This window comes from Pteropus medius, unplaced genomic scaffold (genome assembly GCF_902729225.1).
Source record: "Pteropus medius unplaced genomic scaffold, Ma_sr-lr_union100, whole genome shotgun sequence".
Lineage (NCBI taxonomy): Eukaryota > Metazoa > Chordata > Mammalia > Chiroptera > Pteropodidae > Pteropus > Pteropus medius.
In genome coordinates, this window is record NW_024340701.1 from 99,839 (window position 1) to 119,735 (window position 19,897).

The 19,897-nt window shown below is 42.2% G+C and overlaps 1 protein-coding gene and 1 pseudogene across 2 annotated transcripts; one reads left to right on the forward strand and one right to left on the reverse strand.

Annotated features, from left to right (window-relative positions):
• Window positions 1-8,997: 8,997 nt before the first annotated feature.
• LOC120618936 (spermine synthase-like) lies at window positions 8,998-10,097 on the reverse strand (annotated as a pseudogene).
• A 48-nt stretch (window positions 10,098-10,145) lies between these two features.
• On the forward strand, window positions 10,146-18,571 carry CFAP144 (cilia and flagella associated protein 144). 2 transcript variants are annotated; one of them, XM_039883370.1, is made up of 4 exons: window positions 10,146-10,379; window positions 13,288-13,347; window positions 15,338-15,441; window positions 18,381-18,571. In XM_039883370.1, exons 1-4 carry the CDS (start codon window positions 10,307-10,309, stop codon window positions 18,489-18,491), a joined length of 348 nt encoding a protein of 115 aa, XP_039739304.1. In that variant the 5' UTR covers window positions 10,146-10,306; the 3' UTR covers window positions 18,492-18,571. The 2 variants fall into 2 exon arrangements, with proteins under 2 accessions (XP_039739304.1, XP_039739293.1); XM_039883359.1 differs by lacking the exon at window positions 10,146-10,379 and adding an exon at window positions 10,462-10,724.
• The last annotated feature ends 1,326 nt before the right edge of the window (window positions 18,572-19,897 follow it).

The window sequence follows — 19,897 nt, forward strand, 5'->3', positions numbered from 1 at the left end:
GGAAGTTCTTTACTATTCCTAATTTTCAAAAGAGTTTATCAAGCATAGACAAATAGCTGAACTTCATCAAATGCTTTTTTTGCAACTATTAAGATGGTAATACGACTTTCCCCCTGTATTATGTTAATAATGTAAATTACATTAATGGATTCTCAAATGTGAGGTCAATCTTAAGGTCTTCAAATAACCCATCATGGTCCTGATGTATTAGCCTCTGTATGTACTGCAGGTTTAAGTAAGCTAATATCTTGTTTAGGATTTCTGAACCTGTGTTCATGATTAATATTGGCCTGTAGTGTACCTTTTTTTGTAATTTCCCTGTCAGAATCATACTCAGAAATCTTGTCATTTCCTGTGACGAAAGACAGTTTTTTTTCTTAGATTCATCTGTTAGGCAGGAAAATCAAAGATTCTATCAATTATCAAATTCAACATCCCCCCAAACACAATCCATCCTAGACTGCCATAGTGTCTCTTCAAGTACTTCTCTGTCTTTATTTTTTACATATAGAAATTTCCTATTCATATTTCATGGTGGGACTACACTATGATTTACCCAAGTTTTTATTCATAAGCATTTAGGTTGTTTTCCGATTTTTTACTCTAATAAACAATATGGCCATGAACATTCTCCTGGGTATTGAGTATTGTGGGTATTATTTAGAATAAAGTTAAAGTTAGACCATTAGTTTAGTATCAGTCTTCCAGGTAGTATAAAATTATCTCAGCAGCATTCATCTGAAAACACAGAGGAGTCACATAAAATCACTCAGGTTAGGGTCTTTAACCCCAGGAAAGTACAATAAAAAGAAGTTATGACAACACAGTTTAGAATCCTGGTAAGAAAGTCACTGAAATTATAAATCATAGACTCTAAAGTGGGTAGAAAGAGAAATAGAAACAGGGGAATCAGAGTTGATAAACAAGAAGAAAGTAAGAGTCAGTGGGTTGGAGTTTCCAGGGAAGTGAAAGCAATTGAGTGATTACACTGTTAAAAAAGTACTGGTCAGAGAATACGGTGTCTGAATAAGCAATCTCAGAAGTGGGATAATTTGGGGGTAATGAAAAAAATAGGTGTGCTATAAGCAGCTAAAGGAGTATGTGAGTGGTGGGCTTTAGTAATAAATCAAGGAAAGGAGAGGCTAGAGCATTAAATGAGGTCATCTACATGGACACAGAAATCACTCAGGATGATGGACACAATACTAAGGCTTTGAGCAAAAAAACAAAGTTTTTATAAAAAAAGAGAGTATCCAGGAGCTCTCGAGGTGACAGTGCCAGGAATGTGGTGGTGAGTAACAAAGCTTCTATGAAGCAGGAGGTTTGCTAGAAGAAAGAGAGGGATAATGGTTTGAAAGAAGTCAGAAGGAACAAGGAGAACACACCACATCCCACCATGAAATACTTTAGAGCTTGAGACAAAAAGAAGTCTCTACTGAGGGACGCGCAAGGGAAGCAATGTCCTCAAGGGAAATCTAAGTTACAGATAAAGCCAGGAGATGCAAGGAACAGTCAACAAAGAAATGGCCTAAAGAAATAGAGACTTTTTCCAAGGATAACAACTGAAACTTTAGTGAAGTATGAAAGGAAGGGGTATTGGGTCAAGGGAGAGTTATCAGAACATTATGGTGTTAAAAGTATAGGAGAGGATAGGGGACCGAAGGGGCTTACGATTTGGGTGGTGGTCACATATACCAGGAATGACAAGCAGAGAGAGTTGCTACATCAGACAACATAGAAGGGAGGGGACAGCAGCCTCCTAAATCATCTACCATAAAGTTAGGTATCACAAGTACTGAGCAAGAAAGTCCCAAACTGGCCACTAGGCATCCAATAGTGGGCAGGCATTCCATTGGCTCTGGCCCTATATTTTTGGTTCCAGTTAAGGGTCGGGCAACAAATCAAGGAACCACAGGGATTAACACAAAAGCTATATTGTTGAATTTTGCTCTCCAATTTTTGGATTTTTGGATTTTTGGCTCACATTCTAGTCCTATCTATTTTGTGTCATCCACTGCTTTCCTATATACTTCCTTCTCTGGCTTCAGTATCCTCATCATAAAATGGACATCATATGTCTTCTCTGATTGCCTCACATTCACGCAGTGATGTAAATGATGTGAAAGGCCTTTGAAAAAATAGTAAATTAAATGGATAGGGGAACTGACTTCTCCCGCTTTGCCCATTCCTGCCTCAGATCCATTCCCCTAGGTCCCAACCCCGTAACTCTATCCTAGTCCTTTGATCAATCTTTGTCAACTGAGGAACATAACTACATGTTATCAAAAAGGAATAGAGACTGATATTACCGCCCCATTTCTGCTCTTTGCTATTTCCCATGATCACTCCTCAATCCAGAAACTGGGACCATTTCCTTGGTGAGTGGGGCCCACTGACTTTCCCTGAAGGGAGGAGTATGTATGTTTCATATGGGATGATGCAAGGGGTGGCGGGCGTGATAGCTGGTGGCTGTGTCGGAACTTATGTCCAGTTGCTTATTTTGAGAGGATGAATAACTAGTCATATGCCATTTGGAAAAATGAAAAGAAAGCAACCTCAAATTTCCCCACCTCAACCCCAGCCTTTGCCTCCTCTTCCTTCACACCCTCATTATTCAACCCTTCCCCACCTTCCTTCCCTACTTTCTCACTCTTCTGTCCCTCAGCTTACTCCCCAGTGCCACTCACCTCTTTCAGCTTTCTGCCCTACCAGTTTCCCTTCTCTGACTAGTAGCAACCATTCCCGCTACTCTACCTTAAAGATTTCCCTGACCAGCTCTTCCTCTTTTCCTCCTAGTAGCCTTGTTCATCTCGTCCCCTTTCCTGTTACCCCTCTGTCTACACCCCTAAACCTCCTCCTAAATCCCCTTTCTAATCCTTTGGACCCTGATCCTTGTCAACACTCCACCATCCCAACCAGACCTGATGATTCACAAATATCATCCTGGAGAGATGGTCTCCCTACTACTGGGACGGTTCTGGTGCAGTTCAGAATTTCCAGGACTATGGATTGCCAGTAGCCTGACCTGGTGAACAGAGGAAATTGGTGATAATGGAACAACGAACATTCATTCAGCTAGGAGAGTAAGCTCTGTTAATTACCGGACCCCCTTTCCATGATGGTGTTTTCAGCCATGACCAGATTCTGGTTATCCTGCAACTCTCTGTATTTTGTCTCCATCCACATCTTATCAGTCCTCAGCAGGAGCCAGAGACACCTTTAATGCGTTCCTTTGTCTCGAGAATCTGATCTTTTCCTCTCCTGCCTGATCAGCCAGCCTACAGAGGCTTCTACCTTTGTAATTGGTTTCTCCATTAAACTTGGCCTGTGACCACAGGGCAAACAGCCAGACCAGTCACAGAGAAGATAGAGAAGAGTGAAGAGTGGAAAGCATCTAATCTGATCTCCAGGAGGGTAAGTCTAATTGACCTACTCTGGGTTAAAGGGCATGCAAGAATGGGTGAACTCTGAGAACTCACACACAGGGCACAAAGCCCCTATTATAAACAGATGGGGACTCAAGATTTTTTAGTCTCATTCCTCCAAGACTCCATTTCTTTGTATCCTGGGATTCTAGAAGCTTACCAGGGCCTTTCTGCCCTTGAGAAATGCCTCCTATGGGAAGAGAGAGTGGGCCTCCATTGTGTCTTATCCAAATTCTGAAGGTTGAGTGCCTCTCTCAGTCTGCTGCCCACACCCCAGAATGTCACTGGTAGTAGAGTCTAGCAGTCAAGGACATGTCTATATCTAGGACATATGAAAGTGCTCTCTTCAAACCTATATCAATCAAAAGAACAATTCTAACATATATTTTTAGGGACCTGGACAAGCTAATCATAATAAAGGAAAAGGGCCAACAATAGCCAGGAATCTCTTAAGAACTGGTAGAAACAACTTCCCTACACGAAAGCAGAATTTATTACAAAAATTAGAATAATTAAGATAGTGTAGAACTGGTACAAGCACAAATCAACAACTGGCATGGAAGAGAGTCCAGAAACAGACTCACAAATATGTGGACATTTAAGACAAGAGTGGCATAGTAAAACAGTGGGGATAGGACTATCTTTTCAATGCATTGATTCTGGGTCTATGGAATACTATGTTAACAAAATTTCAGCTAGACACCTTCACACTTAACTCAAAAATCAATTTCAGGTAAAAGATCTAATATAAAAGGTTAAAAACAATATATCTTCTAGAATCGTTCTGGTCATGCATGGCTATTGAGTATTTGAAATGTCCTATTAAGAATAAAAGTCACACTGGATTTTAAACACTTAGTATGAAAAAAACAATAAAATATTTCAGTAATTTTTACAATGGAATGCTAACAGATAACAATTCAGGTATATTGGGTAAATTAAAACATTTTAAATATTCATTTTAATCTGTTTCTTTATGCTCTTATAATTAGATACTAAAAAGTTTTAAATTACATATGTGGCTTGCTTTATATTTTTTATTGAATAGCACTGCTCTAGAAGGTAATAGAAGAAAATATCTTCATAACATCAAATTAGGAAAATATATCTTAGGAAAAAATGATTAAGCAGCATTTAGAAAGTACTATTAAGGAAAAGACTGATACATTGGACCACAATTAAATTTTTAAAAGACACTATTAAGAGACTTTTAAAAGGGCAGCCATAGCAGGACTATAAATTTGCAGCACGGACAATTCTGAAATGGCCTATATCAATAATATATAAAGAACTCCAATAAACTGATAAATACAAACAATCCAAAAATAGTAAAAGACTTGGAGCAGATACTTCACAAAAGAGGCTATCCAAATGACCAATAAACATGCAAAAAAGAGTTGGTTAACCACACTAGTATTAGGAAAATGCATATTAAAACCATAATGAGATTTCACTACATGCCCGCCAGATGGCTATAATTAAAAAGACTGACAATGCCCATTGTCGGCTAAAATGTGGAGCAACAAGAACCCCAGTCACAGAGTCCCTCAGCTCTACCACTTTGGAAAACAGCTCGGTATCATCCACTAAAAGTTTGGTTCCTAAGTATATCCAAAATATCCGCATTTATGCACCACAAAACATCTACAAAAGTGTTCACGCAGCATTACTTATAATAGTACTTACTGAAACAACCCAGTGTTTATCAGTAGTAGAACGCATAAATGAATTGTGGTTTAGTCAGAAAGGGAACACTACACACTAATGAAAAGTATTAAAACATTTGAATTTCATAAACATAATGTTGAAGGAAAGAAGGCAAACACAAAAGCATGCATACTGTTGATTCCATTATAGAAAGTGAAAAAATAGTTAAAATATATGGTGTTAGAAGTCGGAATAGTGAGTACCCTTGAGGAGACAGGAGAAGACGTGTTTGGGGAGGAGCGTGAGAGGGGCTTCTCTTCTGGAATGTGGTCAAAGGTTTATTTCTTGGCTTGTATGACGGTTAAATGTGTCCTATGTGGTAAATCAACATGAGCTAGACATTTTGGAGGAAAGCACTTTTCTGAGTATGTGTGATGTTTCACAATAAAAAGTTTTTATATTCTTTTTTTTTCAAGTGTGAGTTCTTATCAAGAATCCCTGACTTGTGATTGAGTTTTGACAAGTTGCGGTGTCACAGGGGAGGGTGCAAGGGTCTCCCATGAAGGAGGCAGAGGTTCTCCCCTTTTTCCTTCTCTCCCTATCTATCAAATGTAGACAGAGATCACATGGCTTTTCTCTTTTATTTGTTAATATGGCGAATTGATATTTCCAAACATGAAACTATCCTTGCGTCTGTTTCACAAACTTCATTTGGTCATGATTTATTATTTCCTACCTATTGCTGAACATTATTTTCTAAATATTTAAGGATATCGCATCTGTGTTCGTGACAAATATTTATATTTAGTTTTCCTTTTTATAACAATTTGTCTGATTTTAGTATCAATGTAATGCTGACCTCATAAAATGTTGGGATTATATTCAGTCTGCTTGTTTTCTGAAAGAGTTAGTGTTAGGGTTGGTATTATCTTCATTATATTTTTGACAGATTAACCAGAAAAGCCATCAGGGCTTGGAGGTTTTATATCGTGGGAAGTTTTTCAATTAAAAATTCGATTTTTAAATAAATATAAAGCATTGCATATTTCCCACTTTTTTCATTTCTGGAAATTTATATCTTCATAGAAGTTATCCATTTTGTCTAAATTGTTAAATTGATTGACAAAATCCTTTATAATATTTCCTTATTGTCCATTTAATGTTTTATAATATGTAGTAATGCCCCACTTTCATTCATTCAAAGTCCTTTCTGTCTTTTCTTCTTCTCTTTTTTTTTCCCTTGATTAGTCTAACCAGAAGTTTAACCTTGTTGTCAATAATTCCATCAAACAGCTTTTGGTTTTATTGGCTTTATCTATTATTTGCCTATTTTCCATGGGTTGATTTCCACTCTTTATTCTTTCCTTCTACTTATTAATTTTTACTAAAATTATCTCTTCTTCTTCTAGCTTCCTAATGTAGAAGCCCAGTCCACCAATATTGTACTTTGGTTCTTTCTAATATCAATATTTAAAGATATGAATTTCCTTTCTCCCCACCCCATCTCCCTCCTCTCCAGTTTGCTGCTTCACAAATTTTTAGCTGCTTCATACTTCCTGAACCTCTCAGTCTGTGTCTCCTCAACCACACAATATTGTCATTCTCAGCTTGGGTTCCCCTTTCCTTTATTTCAGAAAGTGTCTCTAGGCGGAAATTTAGGGCAATTGTAGGGATTATCTCATTTTTTTTTTTCCTTTCTCTCAAGAAATCACAGGCCAGCGCTGCTTGTTATCCAATGTCTGAAAACAGTCATTTCATGTATTTTGTCCAGTTGTTTGCAGCAGGAGGGCAAGCCCAGTCCCAGTTACTCTATGGGTGGCTAGAAATAAAAGTCTTGGGTTTTTTTTTTTCACCCTATATTCTGCCTCTCCAATCTCTTTACCCAAATAGACATTAATGCTATACCACGTAGAACTGGTCTTGTACCATATAGAGTTGTTCTGCTTGCAGTTTTAATTAATAGTAGTATATTATAAACCTTAACCTTTCTATTTTTTTCAAGCAATGTTGTTTTCACAGGTCTGTCCATATTGCTTTAGTACATCGGGTTTGTGGTTCTAACCGCTGCATAGTTGTCTCACCTACATACTATATATCTCCTTATTTATTAGATTGTTTGTATGTTATGAAATCGTAGCAATTTTTTTCCTCATAAAGGTTTTGCGCATTCCTTGTTAGATTAATTCCTAGAGTTCAGTTTGTTGCTAATGTGAATGGTATTTTATTTTCTATTATTTTCTAGTTTCTATTATTTTCTATTTTCTAGTTGATTTTTCAGTTATCTGAGTCTCTGCATCTGATCCTAAGTGAGAGGTACCCAGAAATTTCAAGAAAAATCTGCAACCACAGACACTATATGAGAAGCTAGATGGTCTGGAATACTACGTTTTTCAGCTCTTTCGTATTTCTCATTATATAGTCTCAGAGTTTAGAAGCACACTGAGCCCTGGAATGACCCAAGGTAAGCAGAAACAGCCCCAGAGTCACTGGGCTGGCCTGCACAGAGCTGGGCTGTGATATATTTAGAGTCCATATCAGGGCATCTGGGAAACCTAAGAATGTGGAGCTCAGGTGGACAGAAGATGAAGCTACAGCAATTCCAATCCCTTTTCCTTCTGAGACTCGGCCTAGCCAATAGCCCTGTGTGGAGGGAGGGCTGCTGGACCACTGAGCCCAGGCTGAACAAATGTCTGTTTGACTGAGACAAATATAGTCTTGCTAGTTGCATCAAAGCTAACAGTGTGGCTCCTTAGCAGAATGACGACTTTCTTCTGTTTTAGGAAGGTAGTGAAGACTTCAGGAGGCTATTTGAGCCTTGCTAAGAAAAGGGACCCAGGCATGGTTCACAATAACAAGTAACAAAGGAACTTCTCCAGCTCAATCAGCATGTAGCGTGGTTACTGGGACAGCCCCTGGATATGCAAATAGCTCAATGTGTTTGCATTTCTGAATGATGTAAGAGTTTATGTATGTAATGATATAAACAGAAGAAAATCACAGTAAAACAAACTATATTATATAAAGTATCTAGAGTAGTCAAATTCATAGAAAGAGAAGGTAAAATGGTTGCCAGGAGCTGGGGGTAGGGGAAAATGGGGAATTGTTGTTTAATGGATATGAAAAAGTTCTGGAGATGGGTCTCACACAATGTGAATACTTAACACTACTGAATTATATACTTAGGAATGGTTCAGGTGATAAATTGTTTATGTGTATTTTACCACAATTAAAATTTTTAAAAAATAAACTATAAAGTCCCCAGTTACTTAGATTAGGAAAGGGTTATTCTGTCTGTATTATCACTGGGTGATATGGGCCTGAATGCCTTCTCAGATGTGAAACCCCAGCTGTTTTGAGCTAGACGTCATGATTTTTTTTCTCGGCAGCTGCTTTGAAGTGGAGAAGTTTCTTTCTTTTCTCCTTTGCAATTTTAATCAAAGTCTTGCTAATTATTCTTTTTTAACTCTTATAAGCACCGAATTTTAATATCTAACTCAATTTTTGGGGGAAAGAAACACCATCAAGAACTTCTCTCTAAGATGTCCATGCGAAAAACATGTGGCAATGTCTTGGACAAAGCAATGATGTCTATGCCTCCAAACAATCAAATTCAAAGTCTAACAAAACAAAAACAAGAAAAGCCCACAAAGAAAAAAAGTAATAAAATCACATTCTAGGGATTCAGTGCATTTAGCAGCCTTCTCTGTGCTCTCGTTATCCTTCAGCTGACTTTCAAAAAACAGGACCCTAGCTCATCCAAATATACATTTTCCATTGTGCTTTTTAAAATTAAAAATAATAATTACAAAAAAAGACTTGAAGGAATTCACTATCAATTGCCTGACACGTTTCAAAGTCACATGCAGCGTATGAAGGTCAGGAAGGCTATCTATCTGCAGCACACAGGATGAGCGCATGTTGATCTTCAAGGCTGGGCTTTCTTTCAAACTGTGTAAAATACTCACAACTCGAAGTACAAAGGGACGCAGACGACCTCCTTTGAGAATTCCACAGGACAATATAGGCACTGGAGTTGTTCTTCATAGAGTGAAAGGGCTTCTGTCAAATTGACACAGTTCCCTTGTGTAAAACACTTCCCATCCTGCTTCAGTACTCTCATTGATAGGTCAAGAATCAGCCTGAGAAACTCCTATGTGGAATCTTCTTCTGGAGAAGTGGGGATTGGAACAGCCGTCAAATCATTAATCACATAATCAAACTCTCTGCCTTCTTTGGTGTACCTCTTCAGTGCTGGAACACAGTATTCTCTGAGAACCCGATAGCAGTCTCCTGTAAGATCATCCAAGATATCGCCACACGTTTTTCACATGTATTTCGTACATCCGTCAATCACCATTTGGTCAATCTCTACCATAGTGGCCATCTTTGGTTTCGGTTTGACTACTTCATGTAATATGCCCCCATCTCCACCACCCAGAATCAGCACGTCTTTGCCAGCATAAGCCTCTTTATCACTGCCTATGATGGCCTGGGTATACCCCCAATCGCTCTCTGCCAGATTTACATCCCCACTCAGGATGAGAATATTTCCATATTGTTTTGAATGTAGAATTTTAATATTCTGATAAGGTGAATCTTCATCATACGCCACTTCATCTGTGTCATACTCAACCAGGCAGCCATCAGTACAGTAGGCCAGTATCTGTCGATGGCCCCTCCCCGAACTATGGGTGGTAATCGTTTCACCTGACAGGGGCTGTCCTGATTCAATTATTTCATTCTTCCTTCTACTTTGTTCAAAAGACCGTCAACTTCTTTGGCTTGCGCATCGCCACTGTAACTCTGAAGGTCCAGCGACATCAAACCACGTGAGTAAATCCACAAGTTGGCAAAGCTGCCATTTTTGTTGATGTAGGTCACTAAATAGCCATGGTCCTGCCAGGTGTGCAGCGACTCGGTCATCCCCTGCTCCTGGAAAATGGACCGCAGGCCTTTTAGAATGGTCTCGCAGCCGGCTTGGGCGCCCAGCAGGAAGTCGAGCGTGCTGTGTCGCGCTGCTGTCATAGTGAGACCCGGCCCTGAGGCGGGCCTGAGAGAGGCGGCTATGGGAGACGGAAGGGGATGAAGAGGGCCGCGCCGGGGCTCGGGTTGCGGCCGGCGGGGAATGCCTAAAGTGGGAGAAGTTTCTGACTCCTTCCAAAATCTTTTTTAGAAAACTGTTGGCCAAGGTGAGGTCCAATCATAAATTCATTACCGCCTGGGTGGGCCATTGGATGGCGAGTCCTTTTCTGGCCGTCTCCAAGGGCCGTCCCAGTAACCACGCTACTTCTAGAAAAGCTGCGGAAGGTGAGTTCTGCTCTCCAAGGGGGTGGGACCTGGAATAAGATCTGGGAGGGGTTACGGACGGGTGGGAGTGACGTCTGAGGAAGGAGGGTCATCTAGGACGCTGTTGCCTGGAGACCGCCTGGTGCAACGTTGCCTGGAGACGGCTGGTGGTCCCGCAGTAGGCGAGAGCCGAGAGGGCTGTTAGAGGAAGCCGAGCCAGACCCAGCAGGGCCAAGGCCATGGCCGGACGGCAAAAGGTGATAGCAGATGAAGTCCATCAGAACCAGATCTTGCGGGAATTGTACCTCAAAGAACTACGAACCCAGAAACTCTACACGCAGTATCACGTGAATCCCCTGCGCAAGGGTGAGGGGCGCCACTGGGTGAAGGAAGGGAAGAGGGTGGCTCCCGGGACCAAGGAGTCATCTGGGGTGCTGGGCAGAGGGAGGCGGGGTTGGGGCGGAGCACAGTAGGAGGCGCCTTCTCTGACCGAGCCCCACTTCCTAGATTTTGGGAACTCCGACTTTTAGCGGGGGTTAGGAGTGTCTCGCCGTACATCACATCAAATATATTAGATACATTAAACTGCTTTTTATAATTTTGCTTCTGAACTAATTATATTTGGCAGGGTTTTATGATTTGTTATGTTTTGTTTGTGGTTTTGTTTTTAATAAGCTTAAGTTTAAGGTTTTTTTTCAGGCTTCTAATAATTATCCTATACCTTTGGAAAGTTCGGGGTAGTAGACTCAGGGCCCATAGTGTCCCCTGATAAAACGGCCCAACCCTCCACTCCTCACTGCACATTCCTTGGGCGGTTTTATCTGGTCCTGTAACATCAGCTCCTCCCCAACACCATCAAGGCTCAAATGGAGCCCCAGACCCATGGGCCCAAACACCTCCCAGCTCCCTTCCCCTGGAATACCCATGGGTATCTCAGACTCACTAGTTCCAAAATTAGGCACATCTCACCCTTTTCTCCCACCTGCAACTACTCTGGAATATCTTTTCTTAAAAGAGTACCACAACTATTCACTCTCCAAAGTTAGAAGCCTAGGAGTCATCCCCAGTCTCTCTCTCCTTCACTCACACACCTAAGTCATCGCAGTCCTGGTTAACATTTCTCTCATCTGCCCCTTCCCATGTCCCTACCTCAGTGAAAGACACCATCATGCATGTGTAGGCATAGCTACCTCTCTTCACTTAATTCTGACCTCTAAATAGCACCTGAGTCTGCCTCTCTCTCCATCCTCACCCCCAAGGCTCAGCAGAGCCATTCTCCCTTCTGCCTAGATTGATCTGATGGACTCCTAACTATTCTTTTCCTCTAAGCATCCCCCAATCCATCCCCTGCACCACTGCTGGCTACAGCTATCCTAATAGGTGAGTTTGATCCTGCCATTCCTCTGTAAACGCCTCAGTGGCTCCACAGCTTCTGGGGTGAGGTTTGAACAGAACTGTACAGAAGACCCTTGTGGATCTGGCTCTGCTGCCCACCCAGCTTCATCCCCATTCCCCTCCTTTAAGAAATATTTTGATACTTGCTTTGCAGCAACTATATACACGCTTCTCTCTTACCATTCGATAAACATAGTAAAATACATAGTTGTTGATTACAACAGTCAAGCAAAATAGCATACCCATCTTCTCACATAGTTACCGTGTGTGTGTGGTGAGAGCACAGAAAATATAATGTCTTCGCTTTCCTTACAACTTAACCTGGTTTTCCACTGGATTCCCCAACCACTAATTTCAGGAAAACAAATTAATGTCAAATTTTGTTTAAACTTGGTCCATTCCAATAATTCAAATAATCGCTCAGTCAGCCTTCAGGATTTCCAGGAAAAGTGCTGATCTCACAGCTTGTGTCCCTTGGGCACCTGATTAATATGATCCATTGTGGTACAGTGAGAAAATATTAAAACTTGTATTTATGTTTACTTTTATGTAAAAAGAAAGGAAATATGCTTTGCTAATATATTGATAATCATACATAGAGACTATATAAATATACATATAATATACACATATTAGCAATGCATGCTCAGAAGTTTTTTTACTGATAGGAGTTGGAGATAAAATCACTTTGGTGACCATTGGTTCTTTCTGGCCTCTGCTCATTTCCTACCACTTTCTACCTAGCTCACTCCTCTTGAATTACTCTGGCCATTTGCATGTTTCTCAAACTCACCAAGGTCACTCTCAGATTCTTCTCTCACTTTATTCAGGACAGTGTTCTAATGCATCTCCTTAGAGACACATCACCCATAGCCCCACCCCACCGTCAACTCTCTATGCACAGCACCTGCTTTATTATTCTGCATCACTTATATTAGCCGGAAATTATGTATTCGTATGTTTTCTGTCACCACAAATAGAATGGAAGTTCAGGGAGTATAGGAACCTTAGTTTACAGCCCAGACCCATCAGTTTACCAGTAATTATGACCTGAGTGTGTGTCTGTGGAGTCTGTACCTCTGTTATCACATGGCTTCCTGGGAATATATTACTATCTGTCTAACATTTTTTGCCTGCCTGGTATGTCTATATCTCTGCAGGCCAGTGCTGGCCAAGAGAAAATTCTGCAATGATTAAAATATACTATATCTCTGCTGCCCAAAATGGTAGCCATTAGCCACATGAGGTTATAGAACATTTGAAATGTAGCTCCTATGACTTAGAAATCAATTTTAATTGTATTTAATTTTAATGATTCAAATTCAAGTAGCCACATGTGGCTAATGACCACTGAATTGGACATTGTCACTCTAGACTGTGAGGTCCTCAAAGATCTTATTCTGTAGTGCCCAACATAAGACCTGAAATGCGACACACTGAGAAAATGCTAAATGAGTGTCTGGTTTAAGGTGAGTCTTAAAGAGGGCAGGGAGTTAATGTTTAAACTTGAACCTGTGATGCTGTTTTTCTCTAGTTCACACGATCACCAGAAAGCCCATGTCTTGGCATGATAACCTGGAGGAACCTGAAGATGGTAAGTCCTGGGGCTTGAGAACAACAATGAGCTACAGCACACAGAGGCAGATGGCTGGAGAGACCTCTCAGGGTGGTATTACCTTGGGGCAAACATCGGTCCTCTGCTTTGATCATCTGAAAACTGGACTCATGATAACTAAGCTCACAAGAGACTGACATATTCAACCATGCTGCCAGTTTATTAACTCCTTAGCCAACAAATATGTTCCAAATGGCCTTCGCGTTGTATTCATTCATTCATCAAACATTTAGCTGTTACAAGCTCATGTTCTCAAGTCATACTGAGTTCAAATCCTGATTCTGCCACTCATTAACTATGATTTGGGGCAAGTTTTTAAAACTTCTCTGAGCTTATCACCTAGGATTGTTGTGAGAAAAAAAATAAATAATGCAAGTGCTTTGAACAGTAGGTGGTACATAATGATCAATAAATGTTAGTTAATATTATTTTCATTATACTATGTGATAGTCACTGTATGGGGTGGGGATCTCATACATTAGTGAAGAAGACTAATAAATTAGGATCTAATTGGGATTGTGATGGTAACAGTATATAAAACAGGCACCTAAGTCAGGTAGCAGAGTTCTGGGAAGTCATCTTAAAGGAGTTGGTGACACAGTGAGAAGAAGAATGGCAAGTATAGAACTGTGGAAGGACATTCCAAGTTATATGGAAAGGCACAGATATGAAAGAAACCACCATAGGCCTAGAACTGTGAGTAGTTTGGCTTCTATGCAAAGGGGCCTGGGGAGGCAGAGCTGGCTACTTCAGGTGAGCGGGGGCCACATTTGGGCATGAAGGAGAGAGTTGATGGAAAGGCTAATCCTTCCTGGAAGGATGCTCTCCTTCATCTCTACCTTCTGAGAGTAGATTATGATAGAGGAAAAATATAGGACATATAGGAGGATGGGGAAGGAAAGTGTGGGGTACAGTGGCGTGGGGAGGGGGAACGTGGAGGGTTGCACAGCATACTGGAGACAGACACCTGAATAGACTAATCAAGAGAGCATAATCAAAGTAGGTAAGATTCTCATCAGTAGTGAAGACATCAGCCTACTTAGAATGAAGGACAGAAGTTGGGGACTTGTAGCAATAAGGAAAATAGCAAGTGGTAAGGGTCTCGAAAATGTGGCAGGAGTTCAGTACTGGCTTCCTTGTATCAAGATGAGCTCAGCCAAATGCCAGTTGCCTTTTCACAGTCTTTAATTCCATTTGCAGACATTTTCCTGGGGTGGATATTTTTCTCCCATTTTATAGATGAGCCAAGTGAGGCCCAGGGAACTTAAGCCCCCTGATAAGCTAGTAGTGGAGGTCCAGGAATGTAGATATTGAATAAAAATAAAAATGTTTTAAATCTTTAAGCTGCAGAGATACAAATATACCCAGTGTTAGTAGCCAAACTTATTTCGATACAGAAGGATCTAACCTCACTTCTCTCAGCCCTCTTCCTCACACTCTGGGCTGCAGCTACATTGGCCAAACTCACTATGGCCTCAGGGCCTTTGTCCTCACTGCCTGTAGTATGCTTTTCCTCTGCCTCTTTCTCAGACTTGGCTCCTGCTTGGCATCCAGAGAGGCAGCCTGTCACCATCTAGTCTGAAGTAGCCAGCTCTGCCTCCTCAGGCCCCTTTGCCTACTCCCTTCATCACAGCTCCTATCACTGTTTCCACCATGGAGTTTGCTTGTGTAATGTGCAGCATGTCCCCTGTCCCCACACCTAGACCACGAGCTTCAGGAGAACAGGGATCATGTCTACCTACTCTGCTCTCCCTCCAGGGCCCAGAACAGTGCCTGGCACAGAGTTGGGCTCGACAAACATTTACTGAAAGATGAGTGGAAAAGGCAGACACCCATGTCTCAAGGCCCAACCAAACCTCTGAGGCTGAGTGCTGTGCCTCTAGAAAAGGATGTGGCCAGAGTAAAAAGCCCAGGACCACTTGGTTGTTCCAAAGCCAGAGTCCTCCATAACTCATGCCTCATCTCCCAGACAGGTTTCTGAATCTTATTCACCATGCTTCCCAGGGACCAAGGATGAAATACTCAGAGACACAGACTGAAAGCCACGAAATTGGATGGGACTCAGATCCCTTGGTAAGTGTGGCTCCTTGACTTAGCACAGAGGCAATAGAGGTGGGGGTGGGAGAGCAGAGTATGGGCCAGACTGCTGGGTGTGAACTCTGCCTACGACTTACCAGCTGTGTAACGGTGGGTAAGTGACTCAGCTCTTTTATGACTCAGTTTTCTCAGTGTAAAACGGAGATCATACAGTACTAACTTCATAAGGTCGTTATGTGGAATGAATGAGGTAGGATTTGTAAGGGGTAAGAACAGCTGGCACATGGTAAATACAGTGTATGTTCACTAAACAAAGATTGCTGATGACAGACTGCCTCATTTGCCCTACCAGTAATCAACAGGGTGATCTTGGGCATTTCACTTCATATCTCTAAGTTCTGCTCCCTTACCTGTGATGCAGGAGTCACAGGACTCACCCCATTTGATAGAAAGGGTGCCACTAGCTGCTAGGAGCCTGGGAAATGTATCCTTTGGTGCATCATCACCCTAAATGATATAGGGCTCCTGTTACTACAGAACAAATGCAGACTTTTGAATAGACAACTTGAAGAACTTTCTGCCACTCCCGTCTTTTAACTCTGTTTATGTCTTTCATCACATAGAAGATTTTAATTTTTAAGTAATTAATGTACCTTTTTTTCCCCCCTTTACGGCATCTGTTTTGTGCCTTGCTCAGGAAAACCTTCAACACCAAGACTTACAAGACAACTAACTATTCCTCTATAATTCCCCTAAGTTTTCTTTTTAACACTTGGCTCTTAGTCCGTCTGTGTATTTTGTCGGTGATGCGAAGTTGGAAACACTGTTCCTCAGCTGTATGGAAGGTTCCTTCACTGCCTCGAAGGCACCAGGATCTTGCACACTCTGTGTCCCCACATGTCCTGCTCCTGCAGCCACCTCCTGACACCCAGACCAAACTCCCCAGGGACGCCTACTCATCCTCCCACGCAGCTCAGGAGTCACCTCTTCCATCGAGTCCCATTAAGGGACTCCTGGCCCTCACGCCCCACCAGGTAGAGTTGGGCACTGGCCCCTGCGCTTCTATAGCACCATGTCCTTCCAGCTGTTGCAGCATCAATCAACCCACTCAGTGTGTCAATGTAACGTGGTGGCTCTGGAGCCGGACAGCCTGAGTTCTCTCTGAACCTCTCAACTTCCGTTTATTTACCTTAAAATGGGATAGTACTATCAATACTTCAAAGTTTGTTCTGAGGATTAACTAAGACAATGTAAATAGACTGCAAAGACAGTACCTAGCACGTAGAGGGTAATTAGTAAATGCGGGCTACTATGATGTCCGTGAGGAAGAATAAAAAGGAGGACCAATGAGGTTCTTCTCCCAGTCCCTTGGCTTGTACCTGTTAAAATCATTCACCGAGTAGTTTTCTGGTGTGCTCCCTTCCCAGAAACTCCCCACTCCAAGCAGTCCTCTTATTTCTGACGCAAGGGCCTGGCCTTCTTGCCCATTTATACAACTCCAGTCTGGGTCATGTGGCTCTGCCACAGGGGTACTGCAAGCAGATGGGAATAAGGGGCTCAGTAAGTCAGGTTTTACCAGTGAGGAGGAGAGCTAATAGCTGCCCATTTGCAACCGTTCCTCTTCAGACATGGGGCATCATCTTGGAGAGAGGAGACTGCAGGAGATGGGGCGAGGGGTTCCAGCGGGAGCCCCACCATTTATGTGAGGAGGCCTGAATCCAAGAGGGAGAGGTTGGGTTAGACAGCTAGAGAAGAGAGAAATGCTCAAAGGGAAATAGAAGAGGATGTGTGTATGTAGGGAGGTTGACTTATAGTGAATAAGGGGACTGGAGATTTGTGAAGGAATGCAGGTGAAGGTGAAGATAAAAATCATCCAAGTTAGATGATTTAGCAACTTAGAAAAGTATGACAGAGCACTATAATTTAACTCGCTAATCTTCACTTTTCTAAAGAGTAAAGGACTATGTCCTTTAAGTACAAGGTGTACATGTGGGAAGGCTACATCTTTGACCTGCACAATTCATGGCAAGCTCACCACACCATGACAAGGAAGGACAATGTAGCTGCCCTGGCCAGCCCTGCCCTGCATGGACCCTCCTAGGCCTTGCAGATAACCGACTGCATGGCTGCCAGATGAGTCATCACTAGGAGTTGCAAAGGGTCTGCAAATACACCAAGCCTGTTCATCATTATAAACTGAGGACAACACCATCAGATGGCACTGGTGACTAGTAATAAAGTAAGCAAAAACAAACAAACAAACAAACAAACCGTTATATCCAGGAGTTATGCAACAACCCTAAAGGATAAATTATGCAGGAGTTTCAGAGTGATGTGGTGGGGGGCAAAAGGGGCTTCATCAGCCCGGCTTCACTTTGGACTCCCTGGCAGGACCTCACCCTGGACAGACAGAGAACCTACAACCCCAAAACAGGGGAACTAGGGAAACCACGGTTGATGAAGTACCGCTCAGCCTCTGATGTCCTTGGCAATGTGTTGATAGAGTATCCTCTAAGTTAACTGCACAGTGGAGCTTCTATAAGATTTATGTGTCAGAGTGCTCACTCTTCTCTGTGTAACTACCTCAACACACTCATTCATTTCACAAATATATATTGAGTCCCTAGTGTGTGCTGGACACTGTTCTAGGTGCTGGGACTAAGCGGTGACTAAAACAGACACAGCACCTGCCCTCCTGGACTTTACATCCCAGTGGGGAAGGAATCTGTAGGCCTCCAACTCAGGCAGTGGCAAGGGAAGTGCAGCAACTCTACATGGGTTATTCTTTCAGTCCTGCAGCTCTTTTGATGTCAATGTTGTCATCTTCATTCTACAAACCAGGCCAGCAAGGAAGAGCACCAGGGGCCATATAACAGCAGAGTAAGGCTTGATTCAAGCCCAGGTCCATTGACTTCAAACCCAGATTTTCCTCTTCCCCACGGGCTTCTTTTTGACACTTACACTCTCCTTTCTAGGTCAACCCAGAACGCAATGACCACAGGCTGAACCACTTCAGGGTCTACAAAGACATCACTCTGTACAAAGCTAAAATGTGGAGCCTGGGAGAAGATGATCGCCACAAGTAGTTTTCCAGCAGTGGTGTCAACCATCTTTAATGCCCAAAGTGTGTGCTGTCCAGATCAATAAAGTTACTTTAAAGCCTAAACTTCTATCCCGAGTCTCCTATTTTTCCTTTCTGCCAAAGTCTACTGGTTCACATCCTCAGTCTTATAAACTAGAGGGAGAATTCCAGTTAAAGATGCAAACTGAGTGTGAACATTCTCTCCTCTGCCTTTCCAGACCCCAATAAAGGATAATAGAGGGATATAAAAGGTATGAGCCCACAACAGAGAGAATGGGATACCTGAGCATGGAGCCCATGCCCCAGTACTCCCAGGCCTCCTAGACAGAGTGGATGTGAAAGCAGGAAACTGAAAGTGGCCATTGGCAGGAGGTCTGCAGGAAGTCCCACTCCACAGACATCAGCAGCCAGGCAGGTAACATCTTCCACATTGGAGGGTGGTTCTTGGAGAATGGGAAAAGCCCGGGCCTCAGGGACATTAAGTAAAACACAAGTTAGAAATGAGGTGTGAGACTGAAAACAATGAAAATCTGGGAAGGGAAGGCTAAACCCCTAGCCCACACTCATATTGTAGATTGACCCTGGATTTGAAGCTGATAAAATCCTGTCTGGAAAAATAAAGCGGCTCTTTAAAAAGACCTGGACATAGTATCATTTTAAGATCCTGTGAAAAAAGAGCCAGGACATTTCCAGGAGGTGAACACATGGAGGTGTTGGGAGAGTGACATACACCCAGGGGGAACATAAAAGCTCTGTGCAAACCTGAGTAGCCCAGCCCTAAAAGATACTTTCATACAATATGAGGGGCTAGAGTAATTATTAATGACTACATGGGAATCTAAAACTGTACCGGCATCTCTGAACTTTACAACCTTTTTGCTACAAGGGATCCATGGTCCAAGAACAGAGGGTGACCCTGTAATATCATGAAAAAATATTTTTTGTCCCTGGTTCTTAACACAGAGTTTCTAAATCCCTTGCAATTTCCTAAGTGATAGTGGTGATAAGAGTGTGTTTTCCTAACAAGATGACTCTTGGCAGTGTCTAGTTTCAGGACGGGGGTGCTATTTGCCGGAAAGACCAAGCCTTGATTAGAAACTTGGAACTTTCAGCCCTACCACCAACCTCTGGGGAAAGAAGAGGGGCTTAAGATTGAGCTAATCACCAGTGACAATGATTTAATCAATAACGCAGATGTCGTGAGTCCTCCACAAAAACCCCTAAACTACAGGGTTTGGAGAGCTTCCAGGTTGGTGAACACATCAAGGTGCTGGGAGGGCGGCGTGCCCAGGCATGGCATGGACGTCTATGTACCAAGCCTTTAATTTATTAAGATGACTGCATGGTTTCAGCAAGCAGGTCACTTTGCACTGCTATGCAAATTGAAGACTGCCTACATATACTTTTTTT

What these genes read in the sequence shown, in the direction of transcription:
- CFAP144 (XM_039883359.1), top strand. Translation starts at nt 10,598, where the DNA reads ATGGCCGGACGGCAAAAGGTGATAGCAGATGAAGTCCATCAGAACCAG. An exon ending in CGTGAATCCCCTGCGCAAGG is followed by an intron (nt 10,725 to 13,287) that starts GTGAGGGGCGCC and finishes GTTTTTCTCTAG; the next exon opens with TTCACACGATCACCAGAAAG. An exon ending in CCTGGAGGAACCTGAAGATG is followed by an intron (nt 13,348 to 15,337) that starts GTAAGTCCTGGG and finishes CTCATCTCCCAG; the next exon opens with ACAGGTTTCTGAATCTTATT.